Raw genomic sequence first — 21,734 nt, forward strand, 5'->3', positions numbered from 1 at the left:
ATAATTTTTTGTTGTAAAAAAGGTGTGGGGGGGGGGACCCCCTGGCAAAATTTTTTTTTAGGGGGGGGAAAAAAAAAAAAAAAAAAAAAAATATATATATATATATATATATATATATATATATATATATATATATATATATATATATTTTTTTTTTAAATATAAATACATTTACATTTTAAATTTTATTTTAATATTACATTTAAAATATCATATTTTAAATGTAATATTTCTTTTCTAAATATTACATTTAAAATGATTGTACGATGTTTTAATTATCAGAATGTAGTCTTATGAGTCGAATAAAGATGCAATTTTACCAGGAACAACTTGTTCAAATTATGAGGGGGGGAAAAAAGCTTCAATAGAAAAGAGCTGACTAGCACAGCCTGCGCGGTCCTTTCAGTTATTTGTACAATTGTTACTGATTTGTTAGAAGATTAAGTATTTCTACTAGTACAGTATAAAACTTGCGCCAAAGTATAACTTTCAACTTGCATTGTTTAAATTTTTTTTTCTTATTTTTCGTGTTGGAGTTTTCATGGAATTACTACTTCATTCTCCTCATATTACAACTTTGTTCTCATAATTAAGAAAAAAACGGAGCCCAGCCCTGGTATTCTGTCGTAGAGTTGACCTGAATTCAAAGTCCACATAAACTGACGCTGTAAAACTCACTTTTCAAACAAGATGAAACTGTAGTCTGTTCAGATAAGCAAACATCTGCTGCCGTGTGCTGATTGAAAACCACTTTCTATCGCACGCATTTGAAACGCAGTGGAAGAATCACGGAGTCGCACGCCGCCTGGCCACCGAGTACTTTCATTTATTATTTACACCCTTTGATGTTCCGTTATCTTACGTGGCCTTTTCAACCTAATGGCTTCTAATGCGTACAGTATATCTGCTTTGAGAGAGCGTCTGTGTTTCGGCAATAGAAAATTGAGCCCAAAAAAATAAGACCGTAGATTATTTTAGTTTGTTGGTGATTTTGCGCTGTAAAATAAATGGTTAACAGCATCACAGCAGTGAATGCCTCTAAAATGGTTTAGCAGTTTCACACAGACACGTGCCAAAATCATCTCACCTCACTTTTATGGATCGTCGCAGTTTCCTGTTGCTTTTGACGACTCGCCGTTTGCGCTCGGACAACTTATTAATTTCTGGACTCGGTACCAGCGAATGGTGAATTGATTATTTCTTTAGGCAAGTGAGCTGTTTTTTTATTTTTTTTTATTTTTTTTTTTTATGAGTCAGCACAGTGTACCCCGTCTCTCCCTTCTTAGTCTGCAGGAAGGGAGACTTGCAAGGGTTTGAATTTGCTGCAGCCACAAGCTGTTCAGCCAAGCAGAGCGCAGCAGTCTGTCATCGGGTCGTTTCACAGACACCATCACTTTGCCGTTCTGTTTCTTTTCATAAAAGCTCAGCACTGTTGAGCCGAAGTGAAAGCAAGGCAAGAGGTGATGGTGAGGGCGATACTTCTGTGATGTCAGAAGAAAACAGGTTTTTTTTTTGTTTGTTTATGTACAATTGGTAACACGTGACAGTATTTTGACTTTGATAAGAGCTATCAGCGAATGCAGGCGGGCGAGGAAAGCCAACTGTGTGAAGGTTTCCTGCTTCTTACGCCGTCTGTCAATCTCCCACTTCCATTCTTGTGCTCTTTCACTTGTTGGCAACACGAGACGGCAGGGTGGGGCTGATGTCGTCTCTGTTACGATTGGCCGGTAGCCCAAATTGTGTTATCTGCTGTAAAACATGTTATAGCCCCACCTCAGATAGGGCCTGGCACTGAGACATAGCCCAGCCTACCCAGAGTTACATCACCACCTGTGGAAACAGCCGTGTATCTTTACTTTCTCTTCATGGTCTGAACGAGACAGGTAATGTTGCAGTGTGGGGGGAGGCTCCCATTTACCGCCACAGGTACATGCCCTCACACTCTAACTCCACAGCGCGCAGGTAACAGCTTGACACACATTCTGCTGTTTCACCTGCTTCTCTAAAATGGGGCAGAAACGCCAGGCGACTTGTCTGCGTTGCCGCATGGCACGGCACAGGCTCCCGGACTTCTCTCTAGAGTAAAACAGCAGGGGGGAAAAAAAAAAAAGAGTCTTGTTAACAAATGGAGTTTCTAAAGAGCCTGGTTCCAGCTGTCATCTCGGGAGAGTCACCTGTTGATCACGGGGGAAGCTCTCCCAGGGAGCCGGGTCCACGGCTCCTCCGCATGAAGAGACTGGGTCTGCTCGCCATGGGACAGACCATCGAAGAGGATCCGGTAGACCCAGACATAAGAGAACACGCAAGGCCCAGCTCCTCCAGACATGCCAACAATAATCAGTCTCGGCTCAAAGGTACTTTAAAGAAACACTGACACAGCTTTTATCTGTAACAATAACGATACTGACATTAATAACCTCTGCTAGAGTGGTCTGGCTTGCTTTGTGTGATCTTTATAACTCTTAATCTTTATTTATCGGTAATCAGAGTTTGGCTTTGTTGTTCCAGTCCTAACCCCTTTATGCCCGTTGTCATAAACAGACTTTAAGCAGTCACTGTTTGAAGACTGTTTACAGTGTCCTGTACTGTGTTTAATCATGTAAACACAGAATCATGGGTTTTGCAATGTGGATTAAGTTTGAGATGCACTGATGTTCATTCTGTAGCCGAGTCCCAGTCTCTGGTTTTTGCAAACCTTTGACACAATACGGTTTTTGCTTCAGGAACTACTGTATTTTAAAAAAATCCAAGAGCAGGATTACAAATCGTTTGTTCTAACCATGCTGCTGTTGCCAGTAATTGTTTATTTATATTAATACAGGGGGTCCACACATCCTGAAGAAGTATTAAATTCATGTATCTAAAATGTCTTGAAGTTGGCCTCAAATAGGTTATGCACAAGTCTTACATTTTGTCGTGGCAGGACTATTTAATTTTTCATCCTTGTATATGAATTTTCTGTCAGGTAAACATTTCACGCAGACGTCTTCACTGCGTTCTGTGACTCGAGGTGACTGAGGCTATCGGTAACTAGCTGCTAACATACCCTTTCTAGATAGCTAGTATATTACCTAGCTAATTTTTTGCATCTATTTAAGTACAAATTTATCGGCCGGTTGGCTGTAATTTTCTTGTTTTTGTTCAGTCTTAAATTTAATTCAAGGTGGTGTGAGAAAGGTCTTAAATTTGACTTGCCGAAACTTGCAGGTATCTTGTAACAACAAAGATTACATCATGGCACAATGGAAGGACTTTTATTTCTTTAGTGCTATCAAGGAGCCTGTTGGTTGGGTTCATTCTCTGATTAGAAGAAAATCAAAAATTTTTAGTTTTCAAATTCAGGGTGGGTCAAGCAGAATCTCAGTCAACAGCCAATGTCTTGGTGCGTCTCCTGATTAAAATAAACCTTCGCAGTTGTTCTACAGGGGAGTTTACAAAGCTGCAATGAAGGAAACCACAGAATAACTGCGGTACTAAAACATTACCTTTTTAAATCTCCCCCAAAGTGACGCAACATTAGGAGTCTGTACTTTATCTGCTTTGGTGAGGGTATCTTCTGATCAAACATCATCATAAACTAAAAAAGCAAAAAGAAACATGCACTGATGTTTCGAAATAACAGTTAAGTCATTGCAAGGTCTCTGCTAAATTTAGACCTGTGAGAGCCGAAAGAGATGGCTCAGTTTCCCCTTTTCTCATTTGTCCAGCAATGTGCACATTTTTCTTCCTACTGTTGTGTGTGAACATAATGCAGGAGCAAAGTGTTTCTGAAGAGTGCTGTTTTCATTTGGATTCAGCATCATTTTAAACTGATTAAGTTTGACTAAATACCTTCAGAAGTCCTCTGATTAAGTAAAGTTGTAACGTGACAAAATGTGAAAAGGTTATTTTCAAACCTTTGTGAGGCGCTGAAGTAGAAAATACAACCACTTTAAACTGTAGGGTTTGTATTTTGCATCTAAATCTGATTTTGTTTTTTCTCCACAAACTTTTACATTTGTTCAACAAATGGCATCTATGATCTGTTTTTTTTTGTGAAATTTCAATAATTTTGGAGTCTGATAAAGATCAGATGAATTACATATCGGAACATTTATTAGAGATGCACGATATAATCGACATTAACATCGGTATCGGCTGACGTTTTAACATATCGATAAAACTGGGCACATATAAACAACTGACATTGATTTCAATCTAGTTGCTGTTTGGGTTTCAGGAGTGGGAGAGGAGGAGGATGGTCATGTGGTGTTTGTTTGGTCATGTGATGATGATGCAGCAAAGGACTGTGGGTAGTCTAACTGAAGCAGAACGAGGACAGAGGTGTTGTTGTCTTATAACGTCTAGAGGTTGGGGAAGCGCATATAAAATGAGTAAATATCAGCTACCGACCATAACAGTAACTTTAATATCTATCAGTATCGATCCAAGTGTTCATATCGGTGCATCGCTTATATTTACCTTAAATTTATTGACTATATTATGAAATATTCTTTATGATTTTAAAACTGTGATGGATGGCTTTTTATATTATACAAGAAGCTATGTGACAGATTTAGTTTTTTTATTTGCTAAATTTAGATATTGAAAGTGTTGAAGCTCATTTCCTTGCTGACCAGCTGCTCTGATGGATGCCACTGACATGGTGCCACATTATTTAACTGTTAGGAGTTTTGATTACATAAATCACTTGTAAGATAGAAATACATTAGGAGATTTCCACATTCATTCGTTTGAAACAATTTGCCAACTCTGAAATGCCAATACTTCAGAGTTGGCATGGCAACAAGCGAGTTGTGCTGACGGCGCTAAACCTCCGCAGACGGCCTATGCTGTGTAAGAGGATACAGTAGCTAAAGGTTTGAGATGTGTGCGCGTCTTGTGTGAAGGACAGCGAGTGTGGGTGAGCAGCGGGCCGATGCATCTGCTTGTTTTACTATAACTTTTTGTGTTGCCGTGCTACCTGTCAGAGCATGCTACCTGTCGTGCTTTAGCCTGTTTGCTCATGGCTGAAGTATGACTCAGCCCATCCTCGGTTAAACTTACTTTACCTGTTGGCTTATAAACAATCAGTCTAGTCAGGTAACCAAAGTAACCCACAGAAACAGGCTTAACTGGGCTTATTTAAAAAGTCCAGTGCTGTTGGCCTGAATAATATATAACCATGACGAGCGTGTGCTTTGCTCTAACTGCTGGACTTTAGTTATATTTGCTATATACATGAAAACAAAATGAATTCCCTTTAATTATGCATGGTCAGTTGAGCAGTAAAGGATGCAGTTATGTCTGCATTTGTTAAAAATTCTTCTTGTTATTATTATTATACAATGTTTTTTAGGCAGGGAGCCTAGACATAGATCAGTTCTTTACCTTCACCAAAAAAAATAGTCTGAACCCACTGGCATTAAAATGAAACGTTAAAACGATTGTATTCTTTTCAGCTGCAGCACCTGCAGAAAATGTAAAGAAATTCCTATTTTTCCCCTCACAGTTCAAATTGTAAAGGAAAAGAAAAACCAGATTAATTTAGTGCTTTGTTTAATTTAATATTAATCATGCATCTTCTTATAAATTATGAACTTTGGTGATTCTAGAAGTGTAATTAGCCCATTCATGTTGGCGTGTATATCATGTCTTTTTTTTTAAAGATGTATTTTGATCCATTGTTGTATTAAAAGACCTTGAGAGACTGATACGTTATCCTTTCAGTCTCTCCTGCTGAATCATCTGCTGGTTTCTACCTTTAAGCAGTCGATCAGTGACTCCTCACCTTCATTTCATCTCATAAGGGTTTAGCGGTTTGGTTAATAAACAAGCTTTTAGATGTTGGAACACAGAATTTACAGCAATATTTCCTTTGCAATAAAGTTTCTCCACCCCAGTATGTAATGCTGCCTCTCATCCTCTGTATAAACTCAGACTGGGCTCCTGCTGGAGGACTGAAATGTTTGTTAAAAGGGCCCAGAACTGAGAAACTAATGAAAACGCCAGAAACCTGTTTACTTATTAGATTCAGGGATGACAACCTGCCCAGTGTTGACATAAACACAGCACTGTCATGGCAGCGCCTTTTCACCAATGCTTTATACGGGCCCCAAAAAAATCCGATCAAGGTGTTTTGATGGGTGTAGCAGATTTACCTGCTGGAGTTTAGGGAGTGTTTGGAGCATATGACTGAACATGAAAGTGCTTCTGTTAGGCCGCTTCTGTAATGCGAGTTCTCTGTGAAATGTCAACAGGGTGTGTATCCAGACAGACTGGACAAACTTATTCATCAAGTTTCTTAAGTAGTTATTAGTCAGTTGTATGGAAAAAAACTGTTTAGGATATAGCTATAGGCAGATTTTCCACTTTGTATCAGGGGAAGATAATTGCTGGAAGGTGTTTTATGTGGTTCCTTAACCAGCTAATTCGAGGCCACTTTCACCGAACTAATGTGCAGATAAAAAAATTAGCCAATTTCAATTGCTCTTTAACAACTAGAAATAACAAAGCTTTGGTTTTGTACTTTTCGGATGAATTTGGAGATTTAGGTCTCGCATTCTTAAAAGTCTTAAATTTGAGCTGGTGAAACCTGCAGAAACTCTGTTTGTACTTAGCATTAGTGTTTGCAGCTCCTTACCTTAACCATGGGATTTCTAAAAGACTGCCCACATTTCCATACTGTTTCATGACAGACAGGCTGAAATAAAAAAAAATTACTTTTGTATGTTTATCCTTCCTGCTATCTGCTGAAAGTGTCTCTCCCTCTTAGAAGATAAGTAATTGAAGCAAGTTCTGTTTTTGACTTTTGTCCTGTTTTGTGTCCTCATCGAACGTTTCTCTGCAAGCGCTGACAAGAAAAAGTGTTATGAAGGTTAGAAACGTTTGTTTTTGGTGTGAGCAGCATGTGGCAGCGAGGACCCCTGTGTGTTGTGGAGTTGTGCTGCATACTCAGGCGTCTGTTATGGATGTTAATGTTGTGTCCTCTGTGGCCCAGGCATCACTGAGGAGGTCAGGGATTGAATTACAGCTTTTATCGATTATTGCTCCCACTACTGCCCTTCAGAAAAGACTGGGACAGGAAATGCATCCTCCGCCATGCGGGCTCCTGGGAGGAGAAGCTCCTCTCTGCTCACTGCAGGCAGGATAGCTCGACTGCCAGTCACTTCTCCCACTTTGTGATTAGAGATGCTGCAATCAGCCTCAGTCGTGCATTTGGTTGAGATTATTTGATCAGTGAGCTCGTCTTTCCAGGAAGTCGGTTCTAATGTTTGTTTGAAATCCTCGACTCGCGTCAGTGGTCCTGGCTGTAAGGTTCTGGTTCTCAGCTTTAATGTTCCCGGGGAAATGATGTAAGCTCTGCATTCCTTAAACAACAAAGCTGGTTTACAGAAAACAATACCTGTCTGTTGTATGTCGGCTGGCTTGCTGATAATCATAACAAGAGTCCAGGTTTTATTGTTAAATAGTATTTGTCTTGGCGTCCTCTAAATCTGTGTTCCTCCTCTAAACTATGTCTGTGTGAAATACATTGTTTTAGGTATGCCGCCATCTTTTGGTTGTGTAAATTTTAATTCACAACAGAAGGACTTGATCCGTTTTAGTATATATAATCCATCTCTGGAGGTTTTGAAATAATGTTTGAAGGAGTTGCATTTGAGCATGTGGGTTTCCAAATCAGACGATGTTAGTTTTACCCAGCAGCAGATAAGGTCAGGTTGAGCCATTGTCCAATTATGAATTGAAATTGTTTGGGGAATTCTTTTCCCTTAAATAGACAAGATGAGGAACCTCTAAAGCTTTGAACTTTTTGTACTTGTTTGACCATGTTTTTGCTTATTTTCATTTTAATTTGAAACCCCAGTACATCTTGCCAGTGCACATCATTTTCAGATTTTCACAATTCAAGAACCTACTGATTTGGCTGCCTCAGTAAATTATTTTGTTTACATGTTCATGCAGTCATGAACATGTTTATGTAATGATGTAAATGTACGATATAAACCGTCAGATGTTACACCTCAGGTTCCAAGGAAATTTGTCAAAGAGCCAAGTGGCCATGTAGGTGTGAAGCGGTGTTGGAAGTTCTTCTGACTAATGTTTTAGAAAAGTAGCTTAAATATGGCTTTTAATCAGTTTGCACATGTTGATTCCTCATGGAACAGGAAAGATTTTTTCCCTTTAAAATTCTCACATAAGAGCTGATTGGAATCATCTTTAAGAAAAAAAAAAAGAAATTAGTACTGTAGTGAGGTTTCATCATAGAAACTACTTCAAGTAGGAGAAACAACTTACCGTTACAGAAAAAACAGCTCATCCGCAGTCATCGATGACCATGCTAACTAGCCTTAGAATTCACAACAGGCTCTATTAGCTACAGTGGGAGATGAGCTTCACCACACAGAGAGTGATTGACAACCCTAAGACCCGCCTCCTGGCTCTGATTGGTTGTTTCTATTTAGGACTAGGAGAAGGCAGAAGAGCTCAATTTTTTATTTTGTTATTTTTACAGATTAACTGTCTCATACCAAACAAGTATGTAAAAAAATATGAATAAAGGTTACAAACCTTGAGCTTCAAACTTTTCCAGTCTAAAACCATCTTCCTCTTTCTTTGCGTCTACTGGTTACTCAGCCACGTAAAATCATAACACAGAAAAGGCAGAGGTTTAAGATTCACATGAGGGAACGATTACAGAAGCCAGTGATTCTCCTTGGATTTATGCAAGGGGTACTTTAGCTAACCCAGAGACCACAGCTCCAACATGACCAATTATGGTACTTTTATTATCTTATTAAAGGAAAAGTGTTAAACAACTGTAGGCTGTTTCCTTTCCTGCTTAGGATTTATCACTTGGGCATTGGTGTCTAAATATGGCGATGGAGCGTTTAACCAACATGACCTCACTACAATCAGATATAGCGGAAGTGTGAAATTGCTATAATGACACGTTTTTATATTTGGTTCCTTTCAAGTCCAATTTTGGCATTGTGGGAAATGTTCTTAGCAGCAACTGGCCAGAGCTGCCAGTGACATCAGTCTGTTAATTTGAAGTTCTCTGAGAAGTAATATTAAATTGCCTGAAGAGGTCCCGAGTCGAAGGCCGCTTTAATTCCACAGCATCTGCGCCGCGTATCACAAGGCAGCGCTTCACAGCGGAGGGCTGCATCAGACCTGCACCAGCTGGGGCATGACAAAGCATCTGTTTGTGTTGCATTTGTTAGCAATGAGCTCGGGCTCATTTTGCATAAGTCGTGTAGCGGCGGACATGTGACGGAGGGAGAGACTGTGGGGGAGACAGAAAATAGCGACGAAACAGGAAGACAAAGAGCATTTCTGTTTTTTTGTAACTTTCCCACTGCTTTTCTCTCTCTCTCTCTCCCGCCCCCCAGAATGTTTTGTTAACAAACTTAATCGTGCCCTTGACTACAAATGGCTGGATGGATGTCATGTGGATCTGTTTTTAGGTCTCTGCATGGGTAGAACTAACCGGCAGCAACACCAGATTGTAATGTCAGATAATCCCGTGCGTGTGTTTTTGAACCTTTTTCCATTCACGCAAACTGATTTTTTTCTTCTGAATGCAGGATGTATTCAGGTCCTTTTAAATATTTCAGCAATCAAAGTGTGAAACTACTTACCCGTATTATATTACAGTCAAACATTATATCTCACTTTTATAGCACGATATTTGTATATTTCAACATTTTTTTGAGTAGGGAGCCACATATATTCGTGTGCAGCATGCACACTCCCTTTCTCATCCTCCTGTTTGACGCTTTCCCTCCCACTGCAGTGAGGAATGATGCATCAGTGCTGCTGTGGAGCTTACAGGAAGTGCTGCTTTGATAGGCCAGTGGGGAGGCAGCACAGTAGTAGCTCTGACAAGCGTATGCATCGCTGATCCACGGCCAGGAAACACTCGCAGCATTTTGATGACATCACCCGCCCCCACACTGCGCTCCTGCCTCCCAGCGTTTGCTGTTGAATTGAGCTTTCTCTCTCTCTCTCTCTCTCTCTCTCTCTCTCTCTCTCTCTCTCTCTCTCTCTCAGAAAAGAGCAATAGGAGAACAAGAGCTTGCTCGAGGGAGGAGCGGCTGGCCATGAACGAATAGCAAGGGAGAGAGAGTTTAGAGGGGGGAAAGAGGGAGGGTTAGCAGGCTACAACTGGCACACACACAACACACAGGAAGACAGAAGGAGATGGAATATTACTGAATACTAACACTATTTACGTTTCTTCTTGTGTGATGAGCAAAAGTTCCCGTGCACTTTTTTTTTGTCCTGAAACGTTTCTGGATTGTTCCGTGCTGAGATGGGGATGAGGGACTCTGTGGACTGGCAGCTGGGCAGCAGGAGCTGGGCTGGGAGACTTTTTTAACTGTGCTTATGAAATAATAGAGTTCTGTAGAGTTCTGCTGGGAGGGAAAAAAAAAAGGCAAAACTTGTCGCGTATTAAATTGTGCGTTTCTCTAAGGATTGTTTCGTCTGAAGTCCTCCTGTGGATGGTGGTGTTAAGCAACGGTTGGGTAAGAAGAACTGGAGGGGGAAAAGAGTTGCTAGATTTTTAACAGTCTGTGTGGCAGGTGAATATTTGTGAGCAGAATAAAATGCTCTGATTTAAAAAAAATAATAATTTGTGGGATGGCGTGAAATGAGAACACTCTGAACCCTGTGAGCACCGTGCCTTATGAGCCTTAACTTTTGCGAGCCACCATGCTGAGCCTGCAGGATTCGGTCTTCTTTGAGATCAGCATCAAATCTCTCCTCAAGTCCTGGAGTAGCAGCTGTGAGTATCCTGCCAAGCGAGCATACGTGTTTACATACCGCACTCGGCGCATCCAGACGTATCTACCACACACAGCCAGCAGCCTTCAGCGACTTTGTACATGCCTGCATGCAGGTCGTGATTGGAGTTAGATGAGTGATGGTGTTTAGTCCAGGTTTAGCCAGGCTTGCTTCAGGTCCTTGCAGGTGGCGGCAATAGAAGCCCTCCCATTATCATCATTGCTGAGGCTCCTGGTTGTCCCACAGATAATCTTTCTCCTGATGAAAATGTACTGATTGATACAATTAGACCTGGGATTGTTCCTTTGAAGATCTTGTATCTGTCTTACATCTTTTTGAAACTTCTTATCTTGTTGAAAATCGCGATTTAGTCTTCCTGAACAGCACTCAACAATTTACAGTTCCCCGTTGTCCTCCCAGTTCTACAAACCTCCTCTTCCTTTCCTTGGGGGGCAGCTAATGTTTCTCTGTTATTGATCTGTCTTTTAGCTTCCTCCTATTATTAGCTTTCTATGCATTATATAGTACATTAGGAATCAAAAACCACTTCCTCTTCTGCAACATTGAAAGACATTTATGGTCTAGCTCCTTCCATAATCTGAATTAGACCCTGGGATATGTAACACAAATTGGACTAAAAGTCAATTTTAAACATATGATTAATTGGTGAAAGACTTTGCACAACAAAAATAACTTAACTTTTTGCAATTTGTTGCCTTAAAGAACGTAGCTCTGCTGATAATACACTAAAATTAACGGGGAACATCAAATCTTGAAAATAAAAACAGGCTTAGAATAAAAGCTGATATGTAAATGAAACCAGCAGTTTATTATTAAAGGTAGTAAATAATAACGCATAATGGCATGCAATCACTACAAAGTTATGGCAAACAATAAAAGTGATTTAAAAAAAAAGCTTTTAGGCCTGTTATCTTGAACACAACATGACATGATGTTTCATGGCCTCTGAACCTTAATTAAAATATCAGTGATGTCACAATCAGCATTTAAAAAAAAAAAAATCACAAATATTAATCCTACTGATATAAGATAACGGGTTGCACATTTTATATGTAAAATATCTCAAGGTTAAGTTCTTATTGTTTAAAAATGAAGATAAATGTGTTTTAAATATTGAATCTTTATCAGTTTGTGAAATATTGAGATGATAAAGAACTGCTTGGATGCGATAGTTGCTCCAGGCTGTATAAATGTCTTAACGTCCACAGCAGGCGTCTTTATTCAGTGGCTGTGATGCTAAATCTCCTGGAGGATGATGGGGACTTTAGGTAAGGCTAAAGAACAAAAAATATCTAGGAAATGAAGGTTAATAACAATCACTGTTTGTACAGCAATAGCATCCCAATTAATTATTTGAATTGCAATGGGCTTTGCATGCAAAACGTGACCTGAAGAGCTGTTGGTTGGAGGAGACCTACTACCTACCTGCTGTGTCTCCTCATATCGCCAGCCTCTGAAAAGAAAGTGGCGCTTAAACACAAAGGCAAGCTAAACCATCTAGCTAAAAGTTATAACCTATACCTGCACAGGAAGATGGGAACTAAAACGGTGCAGAATACAGTCAATCTGGGTGATTTCTTACAATAAGTACAACTTCATGTTTTGATTCCAATGAGATTTTTCACATTTTGTTACATTACAGCCACTGACTTTCATTTAGTGATAAGAATTTCATGCGATCATGAAGTGGAATGAATATGTTGCATAGTTTTTTTTTTTTTTCTAAAAATGTTCCAATTGAAAGTTTGAAAGTTTCTTGTGTGTGTGTTTAGCTCCATTTACTCTGCTTCATCTAAATAAAATCCATTGGAACCGATCAAATGTAGACATTTTACTCTTTATAGCTTTAAATAAAATCCAGTTGCCTTTAGAGGCCACCCGATTCGTAGATAGTTCACCTTTGTGTAATGACGCATTGAATTGCCATTGATTTTATTTAGTGCCAAAATTAGCTCAGATTAACGAGAACAAGGCTTCAGACGTGTCTGACAGCTGACTGTCACTGTGATGTGCATCCTTAAAATAGTCTCCGCACAGTTTAGCTCTTGCCCTATGGGACAGAGTTTACTCCCATTAAAAAAGTGGGGGAAAAAAAGTAATTCAGGAGGACTGTCTCCAAAAATTTTAAAATGATAAAGATAAAGCATGAACACTCCTAAACTGTCTTGAGATTTAAAGGGTGACCAGATAGATGTATAATTAATGTTCTTTGAATAAGTGTAGATGCATCTAACCTCTGTGACCTCTGCCTGGATTAGAACGAGGAGGCCCAAACTCAACAACCCTGATAAGGATATTTACTGTGTAAGTCCCATTAAGAAAATTTATGTTGCGTGAATAATGTTTAATTTCTGATAGACTCATTTAACGAGGCTCACCTTTCACACAAACACGCCGTAGCTATGGGGCTTGAACTTGTCAGATTTTGTAACCCTGATAACACGAAGCCGTTTTTCCAGGATGCATTCCCTCCCCAAAGGTAGTAAATAGTTCTGAAAAATAATAAAAGTAATTAATGTCAGGCTTGCTTTGTAACAGTTAGCATGTTGACAGTACAAGTGAATTTGACTCCCTACACTTTGACTTCACACTACAGTCTTGGACGACAGTTTTATTCCTTCTGTTAGCTTTGAACTGCGCTTAAAGCTCGGACATTTACTGTCAAATAGATTTCTGATTTATGAGGCAGCGTACCTTAGGTGCACTCTGCTGGTTTAGACTGGTGTAATGTCAGCCACTGGAAATAAGCTGGATTTACTGTAAGACTTTTTTAGATATCCTTTAGTTTAGAGAATTGAAAGTGCAGGGCGAACCAGTAATAACTTGCCAGGCTCTGTGCATGTTGCTACATAATTGCAGAATTGGCACAGCCACAGCATATAAACATTGGCAGTAATTCTTTTGTCTCTAAAAATTGGATGCACTCTTGGCCCTACATTCCAACAGAGTGTGTGTATGTGTGTGAGTTTGGGCTGTTGTTTCTTGTTGTCCTGCCAGGGGAATTGAGCAGGCGTTTGGGAGGGCTTGTTTCAACTGTGACAAGGTGGAGTCACTGCTGTAATAGTTGTGTAACCATATGTGGAGCTAATTTTCCAGGGAACTCTTGCAGAGACTGGCTGGTAGACCTCATGCATTAGAATGCAATAAGCATTTTGGTCCAGAGCATTTAGTTACACTTTGTTAGCTTTGTATTAATAAGGAGAATTTTTTTTGTGTGTTTTTTATCTAGCCTGCAGTCCTATGTGAATCTTTTTTCTGTGAATCTGCTTAGTACATAAAATGTACTTATTTGGAGATGCAGGTATTATGAAACTACTCCATTGGATCATCAGGCTAAGTCTCTCTTTGGTTTATCTTTTCATAAACTTTTCAATATGGACGATTAGATTAGGCTAAAACGGGAAATTCTGAAGTTATTCTTTTAACTGTTTGTGACTCATGTTAAATTTTAAATGTATAATATACTAGATCCAGCTACACAATATTATGTTTGTAAGGCAGTCCCAACTAGTTTGCAAAATGTTTTATTTTCTGAATCACACTCGTTTTACGTTTTATTAGCAAAAAAATTAACTTAAAATCTTAAAAAATTGGATCGTTTTCTGATCAGTAAGCTCAGCATACTTAATTGCTAACCTTACATGCTGACAACATTCTTCAGCTTGAAAGCCATTACTGCAGGAAGAATATTCAAAGTTAGCTGTTCCAGTTGTAGTATGGTGTTGTGTAAAATGTTTAAGCACAAAGATGTAAGATTATGTTTAACCACATTGCTATAGAACCATGTTGATTTTTATACAGGATACTGCTTAAAGAGAGTGAAACTTTCAGCAGATAACAGAAAGGTTGCTCTGTTACGCAATATTCTGGATTCAGAAAGGTTTACGGTGAAATCTGGAGTTGCAGTTGTCATTACAATATTGTGTTCAATATCACAACCACAAAGAACTACTTTGACACAATATTTGAAAGTCTATTATATCTCAAGGGTCAGTCATTCAGTGTCTGCTTATTGATATTCGACCAGTTGAACCAGGATTCTTGCTTCCCTTTATACCCACGTTGTTTGTATATCTTTAGTAGCTAAGAAACTAAAGCAGAAATGACCCAGAAAACAGGGGTTAATCCTAATGAACATTCTTAGCAGTAATTTCACAACTACATATTTTCCTCATGCTGTGCAACCGTTTGGAAATGCCAGAGTTCAGTTAAGACTCCATATTCTTATGGGGATTTTGGCTGCATGATATTAGGAAAACATGCTGGTGAGTGTTATGATAGTGATGCAATTTAAGGGAAAGGAATAGATAACTTGCGTGTTGGTATGTGTTTTTTCTTCTTTGGTTTCATATCAAAAAGAGACTGACGGTCAGTCTATCCACCTTCTGGAAAATAAATAAAATTAATTATTTCCATCTCAGTAAGAAGATTTTAGTGAAAAACCTGGTTCTGGTTGGCTTCTGTTATGGCAATAAAACAACTTAACTTGCTGACTTGTCCATCTTACAATCTTTTTGCTTTCTAAAACTTAAGTTTTGCCACATCTCTTACAGTGATAGAAAGCTTGAACAGGCGGTACTTAAAAAATACTGCTGTTTATAGTTACTATTGCTAAAGGCTGGTATATTGCACTAAATAGAATATAAATCCTCTAATAATTTTGTTCTTATCTTACAGCACTTGCAATGTTTTACATAGGCTCCATTCTGTCACACTTGTTGTTTTGTCGCTTCTGTGTGAATAAATAGAAACTAGAATCAATAAAAATCAATGCTGACCAAAAACAGAAATTGGCCACAACATTCTAGTCTTTGCACCAACTTAAAAAAAAAAAAAAAAAAAGTCTATTGGCCATTTTTAACTTTTTCCATTTAGAGAACAAAATTGGAAAATGAGCTTTGGTCTTGATCTAAAACCTGGCGATACTTAGCATCAGTTTCTGTGTTTGAATTATTTGTTTTCTGTGGGTTGAGTCTAGCATGGGGATTCTTAGCTTGGCATGCAGCAAATGACTGGCATGTCCCAGGGAGAAACAAAGATGAGGTTGAGGGGGACGACAGGCCCCAGGCCCAAAAAAAAGTTTGTTTTTCCTCTTCTTGCTGTTGACTGGAAAAGTACAGTGTTGGGTCGCTTCACTTATGTGAAGCAGTCAACAATTCAGTTAGCCTGTGGTGGGAGAGAAGAGAGAGGATGGAGGGGGGTATGGAACACCCCAGTGATTGGATATCAAGAGCAGGCTATATGACATCATTGGGCTGTTAGTGAGCACAGTAAACAAAGAGGGAAATGCTTGAAAGGCTCTCTGTGCTGCTAGACACCATAATGACAACACAACCCAACACTTGCTGCCATCCCAGCCACAACACCTTGTACTTTTCATTTGCTCTCCTGCTGTTATTGCTTGTTATATTTCAATCAGAACATTTAAGTTGGGAAATATTTCAAGAATATTGCTGAGACATTTGGTAAATATCAGATGGTTATCTTGTCGCACTGATCTTTAGTGTTGCTTATTAAGCTTTGAGCTGTATGTTAATTTTCAGTTCAATGCAATTTGTAACTCGTATCATTCAAGTTTCTTCAGAGTCGTTTTGGGTGGTGATACTGTGGGTCAGTCTGGCAGTGAATCTGAAGAAACTTGAAAGCTTTTGCTGCATGACAGTCTCATGATACAGATATTTACATGTAACCAAAGACTGTTCTCAAAATAGGTACACACTTTTATTTTTGTTAACCTTGCAATTATTGTTTTTTTTTTTTTTTTTTAAACAACTTAGAAAGATAGTATAAACTAAGATGTCAGCTTGGAGGAGGGCAGGGACAGAAGAAGAAAAAGAAGTGTATGCAATTCAGATGTTCAGTAACGTATATGTGCATGAGTATTTACATTCTAAAATGTCCTTTAGACCAAAGTTTTGCAAAGTGATTAACAGTAAACATGACGGTCATGACACTATAGCAAGACAATATTCCAATATTCCACAGTAACATGACACCGTCAGCTGACGGCAGGCATTGCTAATCCACCTCATTTGCCTTTGCTGCTCCTTTTTAAGTCTATGCTTTGCTGTAAATCTTTAAAGCCGGGCAAAGAGATGTTGGAGTCTGGGATATGATCCTTGCTTATTATGAATGATGGAAGAGATTGTTTGATCTTTCTCCTCCTGCTGTTCTTTAATCCCGCTCTGCATCCATGAAACCTTCTGTTCATCTCCTCTGCTACTTGGGGTTGAAGTTCAGGTGTTGTTTGAACTTTTGAGATGCCAGTCAGTTGCTCCCATAGTTGTAAAAACAATACTTTGATGCCATGATTACGCATCTTAATCTTAACAACTGTCAGAAAGTAAAAAAAAAAAAAAAAAATAAGAACAAAAATCCTTTCATCAGCACAGAGGAATTAAGTGTCTTATGACTTCATTTTATGCACCTTACTGATACTGAAGATGGCGCTCAGTCGTCCTCTCTTGGTAACAGCGTCCACACTGAAGAGTACCGTTACCAGTGTTTAGATATGGTGCATTCACTGATTGGAAAAGAATTGCATTTCCGATGAAGCTGAAAATGTGAGCATCTGTGGTCTTCAGAATCAGCCTTTATTTTCATTGTTCACATTGTTGTTTCAGTAGAGCCCATCCAGAGAACAAAAAATAGATGAACAACATAAGACATGCAAAGTTTCCCCCAGAAAACCTGCTAAGCCCGCTGGTTGGGGCACTCCACAGTCTTTCATCCAGCGGCACGTCGTGTTTTTGAGTTAAAAAATAGTTAATGTTGACAGGAAATTTGAAAATATCACTTGGTTATTATGTGTTATTGGAAGATTAATACCTGAACACCAACTATAAGGTCTTAAAAAATGCACTTTTATCACAATGTTACGCAGCATGCAATAACTAATAAAACATATGATCCTGTGATGACTCTGCGGTTGTCTTGCCTTTTCAACCAACGTATGCAGACCTCGGTGAAGTAAAGCCCAAAGTGCAAGGAGTCTGTCTGATGAAACAATGTTGGGAGTTTTGCTCTTATTGCTGTTACAAAATTGTATGTTTCTGTGTAAAACTACATGCTGCAACATGATCACAGCCAGCCACACGCTGCACAGTTTGTGCTCTCTCATAACATCTTTGATAACACTTGATGTAAACTCACTAAGCACATTGTTCAGCATATCAGTGGTAGATCAGAGCAGTTGAAGGTATGGCTTCTCTACTTGTTTCTACATGTAGACTTGCTGATCACAAGATGCCATAATTTCCTCATTAGCTTCTTAGGCCAGGTACAATTTTTGGCTTATTTATTTAGTTTTCATATTACGTTAATCCTCCGTCGCCACCACTGCTGTCTGCAATATATTTGGCTCTGTACGCTGAGCAAACAGTCAGCACAGCTACTTTGTGTTTAAGTGGTGGGAACATTGTTCCTGTGCAGTCTGGAATTTGATTTGATCCTCTTTCAAATCTGTTTTTACATTCATTTATGTCTAGATGAAGGTCGTCTTTGTTTGCCAGATTGAAAATGTAGTTATTGTCCAACTTGTCGATCGTTTTGGGTTTTGAGTTGCTAACGAAAGCAAAAGAAACAACAACAAACTTTTATTGCTTTTTTGAGCTTTAGATTCTTGTTACGTTTGTGTTCTAAACCAGAGTTTTCTTTCTTTTCTTTACATGTGCTTGGTTTTAAATGCCAAATGTGGGATCTGTTTTTCAGCACTCCTCCAGTATTAGGACATTTTACCGATCTGAAGTTTGTCCAGATGCCAGAAGCAGTGAAACAGCCCTTTACCACACTGCAAAATTGAAAGGCAGCTTCCAAAATGTGCTATCTTATGATTTGATGGGAGTAAAGGAAAAAAAAAAAAAAAAAAAAAAACTTGGTGAATGTTTTTGTGGCTAATGTGATTAGAAACTAACATAAAAATCTAGAAGGTTTAGTGTGGAAACGTAAAATTTTGAAATGGGAAATTTGTAGGAAACCTGTGTGAAAGCTCTCTTTTGGAGTTTTTAAGTAGATTCACTTTCAGAATCGGTTACCTACTTGTAAATAGCCAAGTATTAGCATCTGCTAGTTTTAGTCATGAAAATCCTGATATTGTATGCAGGATTTCTTCTTTTTTGGAGATTAAAACATTTCCCTGCACTTCTCTTCTGCGGTGTTGTTTGGACAGTTCAGAGTACAGAAGTGTTTCTGTGGCAACCAGGAAGAAACAGAAAAAGGCCTTTCCTGGGAGGGAAAGAGGCAAAGGGTCACTTTACTATTTTCTGTCCACTTGGCAGGAGTCGGACCATTGAGAACCAAAGTGGAAGTTTCACCGTATTCAAGCATAAATTCTCAGAAACACCACAATGTGCCAGCTGAATAGAAGGAAATGTTGCGGTCTGACCCCTCTACCTGGAGCTGTTGATGTGTTTAGTCATGGTTCAAGCTTATAAGAGAAAAAAAATGAAATGGAGGCATTATGAGTGACAATAAAATAATAAATTACCACCATAAATTACACCAATAACCTTTTGCTCTTGTGTTGTAGAGCTGATGATGGCATAATAATGCAAGTTTGCTCTCTAAAAGCCCAATAAAGTTTAATTCAGCAAAAAACTCTTTACACTAGAACTGTGAGATATTGTAAATATCCAACATAAAACATGCCAACCAAAAACAATAAATTAAACAAATAAAAACCACTTGCAGCTGAAGCTATGAAACAACTGGTGATTAATATTTTTGCCCTTCAAAAAATATTAATCACCGTAATTGAAATGACCGAGTTCATTTTAAATTGCGATTAATTGATTATTTCGGTATGTAAAACTCTCCAAAGCAACATTGATTAAACCTATTCAATTCAACTACATTGACTTTAAACTGTAAATACTCAAACAAGGAGTAATATTATTTGGAGTTGTGTATGACAACAGTGCTTAGCTCTTGGTCTTCCTCAAATTGTTGATGTTTTTTGGCTCCGTGATGCTAGATTTAAAAACTAACATAATCTCCTTTGCCTGTCACCAAGTTGGGGATTGGTGCCACAATCTTTTTAATTTAGGATTTACTAAGCAGGCAAAATCTCAGAATCGTGCAGATGTAGAGCCATTGAGGACCCACCTGTGGTTGATCATATATTATCTTTATGGATAAGACTTGAAAAAAAATATTTCTCGTAGAAAGAGCAGAGCCCCGTCGGTAAAGGTTTCTGAGACAGCCCTAGGTGCCCAAACGAAAACTCCTAGGATTTGCATCTGATATTTGAATAGGAAGAGCAAATAATGTGAACCACATGCAAATGTTGTGATCCCACATAGATTTGCTTAAGGAAGCTAATCAAAGTGCTGCCCCAGGAGCATTTCCTTTCTGCCTTCAGGACATCTAGGGTCAACGTCCTCTTGTCCTTACGCCTTAGCTTAGTAAAGTAAGTAAATCAATCAAGTCACCACTTGAACCACATTGAAATCATTGACGTATGTCAATACTAAAGAAAACGCTAAAGGGGGTGGGAGGAAGAAGGCGGACCTGTTAAAGCAGAAGTAATGAAGTAATGCTAATAAAGGCTCAGGAAGTAACATCTCTTTTCAGTAATTATGTCACTTCTGACTGAAGCTCAGAAACAGTTTCTCAAGCTAAAATAAAACTGTTAGCCAAACAATATTTGTTGCTTCCCCATTACAAGGCATTTTAAAGTGTTTTTCACATTTGATAACGATTACTTTATCTCTCTGACTCAGAAACTCAACAAAGTGTCAAGGTGATGATTTTGTCTGTTTTCCAGTGCAGTTGATGCTTATGGTTTGTGCAGATCCATTTGTGTTTTAGTCAGTAGCTTTTGAACATTTTTTTTGCTTCCTTGTTTTGTGGTGGGAGCTGTAATTTATTTAAATGTCACTAGTCACAAGTACAGTAAATATATCCAGTGTGTATCCAGTAAGTTCGCCCTTATTTGTGGCAAATTGACTAATCTTCTGGAAGCTTTAGGTCCTAATTTCCCCAACAAGTAGAAGAATGTTATGAAATATAACATCTGAATAAGATGGTTTTTGAAAATTTTACCTCTAATTTTAGAAATAACTTTAATGTTTTGTTGTTGTTTTTAGTTATTTGAGTTATAACCATATATTTTGACTATAAGTTATCACAAGGATTTAACAGGAATTACTATTGTGGTTGTTTTTCCAGATATTTAGGTTGTTTGCTGTTCAGAAAATCTCTTTTCTTTGACTTTTTTCCCCGCTATTCCTGATACAATAATGTCTCCTTTATTCTGTTTTATTTTGTCTCTTCTAGAAATGCCTTGCAGTCTACCTTGTTTTCTGAACAATAATGATTTTGATAATGATTGTTGATGCCTTTCCAGATCAAAACAATCTTTAGATGCATTCAATACTGAGTGGAATTAAGAAAACATCAGAAATGTAGATATTCAACCTACAGATCTCCAGTCAGAACAGCTCAAAGTTAAATAATTTTTTTTTTAATGTGTCCTATTTTCTATACCTCTCACATGAGTGTTGTTCTAGATCCCTTAACCTTTGACCTCCTCTGGCTCCCCTTGCAGCTTCTACACCAGTCAGCAGCAGTGCGATTAGACGCCGTGCCCCCTGCTCGGTGACTCCCCTCACGTGGGAGAAGCACAGCATCGCCGCCATGTCCAGCATCACCATCGACCCCGAGCTCAAGCCCGGGGAGTTTGTCATCAAGAGCCTGTTTGCCGAGTTCGCCGTGCTCGCCGAGAAGAAGATCGAGATGGTGATGGCCGAGCCGCTGGTGAGTTCAGAGACAGAAGACGGGAAATGGATCCTAATGAGTGCCAAAAGAAGCACTCTCTTCTATCTCTAAATAATTACTTTAGTTAGTCGGTTCAGAAAAGCCTAAAGAATGTGACAGTAGAGGCTCTTTTTTTTTTTTTTTTTTTTTTTTTTTTTTTATTTTTTTTTTTTTTTTTCACCAAATAC

At 38.7% G+C, this 21,734-nt stretch overlaps 1 protein-coding gene and 1 long non-coding RNA gene across 14 annotated transcripts in view; one reads left to right on the forward strand and one right to left on the reverse strand.

The window, feature by feature from the left end:
• Positions 1 to 21,734, forward strand: part of fryl (furry homolog, like) — a 93,357-nt gene that overhangs the window by 12,120 nt on the left and 59,503 nt on the right. For 7 of the 13 annotated variants that reach the window (XM_015019985.1, XM_015019988.1, XM_015019989.1 and 4 more), the window contains exons 1-2: positions 1,861 to 2,354; positions 21,338 to 21,546. In XM_015019985.1, coding sequence (XP_014875471.1) covers positions 2,126 to 2,354; positions 21,338 to 21,546 — 438 coding nt within the window. In that variant the 5' untranslated portion in view covers positions 1,861 to 2,125. Of the gene's footprint in view, positions 1 to 1,859; positions 2,355 to 10,150; positions 10,772 to 21,337; positions 21,547 to 21,734 lie in introns of those variants that run through there. The other 6 variants (XM_015019992.1, XM_015019993.1, XM_015019996.1 and 3 more) reach the window with 3 other exon arrangements.
• Positions 16,540 to 21,331, reverse strand: LOC106938133 (uncharacterized). Its single transcript, XR_001422539.1, has 2 exons — positions 19,403 to 21,331; positions 16,540 to 19,304 (listed from the first exon to the last, which is right to left on the reverse strand). It is a non-coding gene; the product is annotated as an uncharacterized LOC106938133 (long non-coding RNA).

This window comes from Poecilia latipinna, unplaced genomic scaffold (genome assembly GCF_001443285.1).
Source record: "Poecilia latipinna isolate Pla-1442-1.1 unplaced genomic scaffold, P_latipinna-1.0 Scaffold2516, whole genome shotgun sequence".
NCBI lineage: Eukaryota > Metazoa > Chordata > Actinopteri > Cyprinodontiformes > Poeciliidae > Poecilia > Poecilia latipinna.